The 7,130-nt window shown below is 42.0% G+C and overlaps 1 protein-coding gene across 1 annotated transcript; it reads left to right on the forward strand.

Moving 5' to 3' along the window:
* Positions 1 to 2,989: 2,989 nt before the first annotated feature.
* Positions 2,990 to 5,445, forward strand: LOC104400931 (ras-related protein Rab-43-like; the record flags this gene model as incomplete). Its single annotated transcript, XM_010014036.1, has 3 exons — positions 2,990 to 3,069; positions 4,099 to 4,282; positions 5,173 to 5,445. Coding segments are annotated over 3 exons (518 nt in total), but the record flags the coding sequence as incomplete, so codon positions are not given.
* Between the last annotated feature and the right edge of the window lie 1,685 nt (positions 5,446 to 7,130).

Raw genomic sequence — 7,130 nt, forward strand, 5'->3', positions numbered from 1 at the left:
TTCTTGATAACTCCCTCACAGGTACTCAGCATCCCATGCTGAATAAGCCTGTTTCCCTCAGGCTCTTCTCGTGGGGTATGCACTCTGATTACCTGACCGTCTTGATGGCCCTCCACTGAACTTGTTCCAGTTCTTCAGTGCCTTGTAGCAGGGGAGGGAGCAAAACTGGACACTGTCTTTTAGCCAGACCCTAGTAAATGCTGAATAAAGGGGAATAACCACCTCCCTTGATCTGCTGGCTTTACTCCTGTCAGTACAGCTCAGGATGCTGCCTGGGCACACTGCTGGCTCCCTTCAGCTTGCTGTCCACAAAGACCCCCAGGGCTTTTTCAGCACAGCTGCTTCCCAGTCACACAGCCCCTAGCCTGCATCCTTGCAAGGGGTGAATGACATGTATTCCTTCCCACCAGGAGAAGATGAAAAAGCAAGTGTGAAAAGATGTTCAAGAGTTTGTCTAATGTACTTACAGAAAGCTCCAATTCTGTGGTGATTAAATGGAGTCATGAAAAATCTTACAGGAGTTAATAGTTGGGTTAGCACTTTGCTATTTAGTACCAGTCAGTGCTAAGGGCTCTGCTGTCCAAAAAATTCAAAGCTAAAAGCAGATCAAACTAACCAGCTTTAGTAAGTAAATGGGCATTCAAGAGTGAAACAATTAGCGCAAGAAAGGTGGCTCCTTGTCTTTGTTCACTTAGGGGGTATTCTGTCATATTTCTTCTGAACAATGGATATTTATTCTCCGTTCTTTATCCTGTCCTCATTATTAGAGGGGTCCCCCATCTCTTATAGGTGGTTTTTCTTAGTACCCTCAGATGAAGCTTACACGATTTTCCAGCAATCCCAACTTCTGTCTGTCTTACACCAAAACTGTTGCTAAAGTAACAAACTCAGGAATGGTTTCAAAAGGTTACTGAGTGACAGGCATGGCTTTCATCACATCATTTACAAAGCCAGAGCACTTAAATCAAGGAAATACATAATTAAGAACTTCATGTCATATACTGTGTAGATGATACACAATATGGAAGAATCGTATCTCTTGTTGTAACCTGTGCCTAGTACAGTTCATTTGTGATTTTGAATTTAACATCTAACTTATGCTGAGGGGCTTTTAAATGACTAAATTTTTTTCCAAAGAATTTGCAATTGTTATTACTTGTCCAGAGTTACCTACTTGTAAATATAGTTCAACAAAGAGACTGTATACATTTTTTTTAAGGTAATTGGTTCCTAACACTTGCATACTCTGTGTGTTTCTGTTCCTAATGATTTACAATAAGGCAGTTATTAAAACTTCAACCAACATGACAGGACAAGTTTCCAAGCTTCCAAATTGTAAGGAATGAGTTGTTACTAGCCCCCCAGAAAGTACAAGTGCTAGTTTCAGTACAGGGAGAGGATGTACCACTGGGGTGGCAAGTCTTTGATGACAGTGTTGTCTTAGTTTGGCTAAAGCAAGTCATTAAACCATGCCCATATTTGATTGACTTCCCCTGGAACAAAGAGCGAGCCCTTGCCTGGCTCCTTCTGCCAGCAGAATGGTGGCAACGGCGACATGCATGTGTGTCAGTTGATATGTATGTTTGCAAAGAAAACATCTTTATGGGTCTAATACATACTGTAGTCTCAGCAATGACAGCAAAACCACAACAAACTGAAGATCATGTCAAAAGCTAAATTATTCAAAGTCCTTACACAAAAGAGGAGTGAGGAACTTCAAATGCCTGAGAGACAGAACTTACCTGAAGGATGTGGGCTCGAGGAAGGCCGCTGTTGGACCTCCTGAGAAGGTCACACCTGTGGTCTTGTTCCCAGCAGCACACAGAGAGCTTCAGCAACTTTGTACATGCAGTCCTGTGGACAGACAGATGTAAATGATTGAGTAAAAAATGTGGGGGGGATGCTGCAAGATCTTGCTGGTGACATTTTGAGGTTGCTCTGTTGCTATTGAAAGGCTGTGGAAATTGGGGAGGACCTGAGAAAGGGAAATACCATACTCATCTTCAGAAAGGGCAGGAAACCCTGGGAACTACAGGCTGATCAGATGTTGCTCCCTGGGAAAATTATGGATTTGGGGAAGAATTAAGTTTTGAAACCACTTGGAGCAGACAGTTAGCTTTGTCCCTTCGCAAAATATGTCCCAACCTCAATGATTCTGAGATTCTATGGAATATACTTCTTTAGAGGTTTTCAAAATGCAGTGCACAGCCCAAGACTGGCTTGCTCAGTCACTCTGCAAGTAAATCACACTTACACCATGTGAAAAGTGTAAGCTAGAAAATTTTTTCTTTTTTTATTTAAAATGCTTATGATTCTTATCTGCAAAGAATCTCTCAGACCTCTCCCAAGTGTTGGGTAATCGTCATTAGCCTTGTTTTGCACTTGACCTAATCAAGGATTGAGATTTAAAACTATGTAAGAGACACAAAGGTCTAGTGGGAGACTTAACTACAGAGAACACCATACATAAACCTGCCCTGAACTTCTTTGTCCCTGGTATTTGTCTGTTGACTGTTTTAAGTCATTATCTGCTCTGTTAATAATCATTGCTTCATGGTTTTCGGTTTTCTGAGGCCATTACAGTCCTTTCCCCTTCTCCGAGAAAACTCTTATTAGGACTGAGAAGTACTTTCACATTGGGTTGATTCCTTTTAAGCTGTACATAAACAGTTTGAGATCTAAATGCCTTATCCTTGGTTAGCTTAGCACAGGAAAGTGATTTGATCAGTATGGCCTTTTCCAAAGTGAAAGCTGCTGCTCAAATGTGCAGCAGAGTCAGAAGATACAAACAAAATAGTGATGTGCAAAAGAAAGAAATGGAAAAATTATTCCATGTTATTGAGTACAAAGTATCACTGGCACATTGTATGAAGTTCTCAGCTCTTTAAAATAAGGAGGCTCACAGAGAGGAGAAATACTAAGTAACAGGTCCACAATATGGGAAGATTAAAAACCCCAGGAGTATTTGCTGTGTCCTGTCTCGGTTAAGAAGAGGTGCAGAATATAAGGAATGGCACAAAAAGACAAGCAGTGGTGTCTCATTTGTCACTTCATGTTAGAGAAGTGAAAGTGCAACAGAAGGACAGAAAATATAAGATTTCTAAAAGGACATTCTTTGGTTTCATTGCCACTATGTTGAAGCCAAGAGCTTTGAAAGATTCAAAAAGGATTAGAGATGAGAACATCCACAGTTACTTTAAGATTAAAAGCTCCTGGAATATAAGATGTCATGTTCCAGAACATTACAAAAGTATAAAACAGGAGGACTTAGAAAGACATTTACCCTATAAGCAGGTTAATGTGGTTGTCCATTCTGAGTTATTTGGCTGCTGCTTCTGGAACATCTAGTACTGGGAACTCAAAGCCTGATACTAAACTCATAGTTTTTATGCTGCTGGATTTAGGCAAAAGTATGTAAGCTAAGCATTTCTCCTCCCTGTCCAGATGTAGTGTCTGTTCTACCACCTAAAAAAGTACAGCTGCCTAGCCTGACTAGATCTTTGACTACTGAAACCAGGAATTGCTGGAATTTCTTTTATATGTTTTATGTATTCTATATATATTCTTTCGATCGTCTCATATACTTACCAAACAGCACCAGGGCTCTTGGGTGATACCACCACATCCTGCTCCAGTTGTTACTGCCCCAGTAGCAGAACTGGCAAGCCTACACCAGTACCACAAAGAGGATGCTACTGAAAGCCCTCCTGTATTTCAGTGACGTGCCAGAAAAGGAACTGCAATGGCATGGCTATGGGCTAATGTTTTGTTTTGCTAAGTCTGCTAGAGAAGATTACAGAGGGGTAGGGCTGGACACACAAGTGATAGTTCCATAATCTGCTACAGAAGGATGCATCAGAGCTCACCTGCAGGATCCCAGAGTGTCTCAATTGATCCAAACTCTGAGCAGCCAAGTGCAAAAACGTTCTCTGGTGTATATTATTATCCTTGAATCACAAACAAAGAACCAGAAAGATGTGATGCCAGAATATATTATGTATAAGGGAGCTTTATAAGAAGGTTATTGAATCAAATCCTATCTTTTGATTGAGGAGAGCTTGCTGGCCAGCGTCTCACTGTGTGCTTTGTTTTACTCAGTTGCAGATCTGGGACACAGCAGGCCAGGAGAGGTTCCGCACTATCACCCAGAGTTACTACCGCAGCGCCAATGGAGCAATCCTGGCCTATGACATCAGCAAGAGAGGCTCCTTCCTGTCCATTCCTCGCTGGATCGAGGATGTAAGGAAGTATGCTGGTTCCAACATAGTACAGCTACTGATTGGTGAGTTAGAAGTATTAATACCAAGTGCCACAGGCTACCATACAATGTAATCAGTTTTAATACCTGTTTAAGATGGTTAGAAGTTTTATTTTTTAATTAAGATGTATGTAATAGATCCCACTGGACATTTTCCCTGTTTGGTTTTTTTTTATTAGAAAGTGCTGATTCATCAAAGCAGAAACGTTTTGCTTTGATTAACTTCCGTTAAGAAGTAGGCAGCTTTGTATCAGAAGCCAGCTTTGAATCCTTTGCTTCTCACTTAATGGAGAACTGGGCACGCAAGATTTGCAGGTTCTGAGGCGCAGCTGCTGGGGAGCTATCCTCATGATAAGGATCATAAGGTTTCCAGGGACCAGAGAGGCTCCATCACATCAAGCCAACATGTTTTGGCAAACTGGAACACCCACAAACTTCAGCAAATGGGAGATTTTGGAAGGACTTTGGGGCAGTCAGGGTTTGTCAGTTCTCTGCTTCCCAGCCGCAATGCTTCTGACTCGCACGCAGCTCTTGTGGCCTGGAAATCTGCTAAGACAACATCAGCACTATCCCAGATTTCCCTAGGTACCAGCAGGCTGCTGCTGTTGTCACAAAATGCTTTTAGCTTCCATTTCTAGCTCATTTTTCTTCTCTTAAGGTCTACAGCCACCACTCTTCAGTTACTGACTTTTTCTGTTCTCTGCCCGAGTCATACAGGAATAGAGGCTGGAAGGGGCTGAGGAGGCTATTCAGCCCAGCTCCTGCTGACAGCGGGGCTGATGTCAGGTTGGACAGGCCATGTTCAGCCAAACTTTGAAAATCTCCAAGAATGGCAGTTCTGCAGCTCTGAACAACCTGAGAACTTCCTGCTAAATACTGACTCTGACAGAAAATGATTCTGTTGTTTCTTCCAGGAAACAAGTCTGACCTAAGTGACCTTCGAGAGGTTCAGCTGGAAGAAGCTCAGAGTCTGGCTGAACACTATGATAATATCATCTGTGCCATAGAGACCTCTGCGAAAGACTCCAGCAATGTGGAGGAGGCTTTTGTGAAGATGGCTACAGAGCTCATGATGAGACATGGAGGCCCTATGTTCAGTGAGAAGAATACTGACAGCATCACGCTTGACAGCAAAGACGTTGCAGAAGGCTGGGGGTGTGGTTGCTGATATGAGCTAGGTGATATCCCTAACTTTATTGGAATTTAGATGGTGCTTCACCCTAATGCTGAGTAGCATGGTAGCCATATCCTCCTCCTCCTGTGAAACCAGCAGTTTTCTAGAAGTTAGACACAATCCTGTTTGCTTTGATTTCTTATTTTTAAAAAGTGACTCTTGAGAGGTAGTCCTAAAAGTCAAACCCTCTGAAAAACTTCACATCTGACCCCACCATCTCCTTTTCTGTAACCTTCACCCAAGTTACAAAAGTGGAAGAAACAACTTTGAACTGGTGATGTGGGGTAGGGAGGCAGATGGTTGGGGAAGAGGCTGATGCACACCCAGAGTTCTGAAGCATTTAGCATGGGACTCTTGGCAAAGGAGGTCACTTTTGGAATAGGCAGTCTTAACAGTGACTCTGTAAGTCCTCAGCACTCCACCAACCAACGACCAGAAAGCGCCAGTGTCTTTGATAAAGGTATTTCAAGCGTCAGAATTCCCAGCATTTTGATTACAGGACCAGAAAGCAGTCACTTGCTCTAGGGCATGTGAATTGCTGATTCGCACTGGGACAGGCCCAGGTGGGGAAGTCTTCTCTCAGGTTTTGTTAGAATTTTAAGTTATCAAGTTAACAAAAAGCAAGATCAGCCTGAGCAGCATCACAGAACTTGCTGTCAAAAAAGGACTGAACCAGTGTAGTTATTTTAAATACAGCCTTGGGGAGAGGGTAGATGCATTTCATTTGTTCTTGTTTGCACAGTGATAGCTCCCTTTTCCAAGTGAGTATCATTGAGGTTTTTCCCTCAGGCCCTTTAATTTCATTCCACAACTCAAGACCTGCGCCACTGGAAAGAGGAACTGGAGAAACCTTGAACCAACTGGTAGCCATTACCTCCTGCCATGTGCCTATTTGCTCATAAACAGGGTTCATTCTGGTCACACATTTGACATAATGTTACCAGAGTGTTTATTGCTTAAGTAGTGTAAGTGGATTTGATTTTTGGTTTGGATTTGGGTTTTGCTTTTTGGGTGTTTTTAAACCACTGCTTTACAAACAATCTTGGCATATAATGGAAAAGAAGACCTCTGAAGAGCTGAAAACTGCATGCATTGCAACTTCTTGGGTTTAAGAAACCAGCACCTTTGCAAGTAATTCCCTCCCAACTTTGCACTCAACTGCTCCCCTCTCCCCATCACAAGTTACCAATTGCTTTTCATTCCTTGAAAACACTCATCAGGAAGAATCTTTCACTTTTGATCAAAGGTCTACATTGTTAACTTAAATAGATTTAGTAATATAACTCCATATAGTTGTCTTTCAGATTCAGCTCTGTATTACATGTTGTAGGTGCAGGTGAGATACTGATGGCAGCAGTCCTCTCTGGACTTACACTCTCAAGCACCTTACAAAAATGGACTTGCAAAGAGAGCAGAAGCAGGATTATTTTAACTCTGTGGTTAAAGCAAAGGTGTTCAGAGTGACAAATGATTTTTGCAATCCTGATACTTTAAAGGAGCTCATTTTCAGAAAGCCCATACTTCAGGTGAAGTCACTTGTCCTGTCTGAAAATCTTGATCAAAAAGCACCTGGATTGGTTTGCTACTAGAGCTACATTAGTTTTTAGCCATTTAACACATCCAGTATCATGAAAATCAGGAAGACTTAAGAAAGGGCTAATCAATCAATGGGCTAATTTCAATACTGTTCATCTTCCT

This window comes from Nestor notabilis, unplaced genomic scaffold (assembly GCF_000696875.1).
Source record: "Nestor notabilis isolate BGI_N333 unplaced genomic scaffold, ASM69687v1 scaffold28074, whole genome shotgun sequence".
NCBI classification, from domain to species: domain Eukaryota; kingdom Metazoa; phylum Chordata; class Aves; order Psittaciformes; family Psittacidae; genus Nestor; species Nestor notabilis.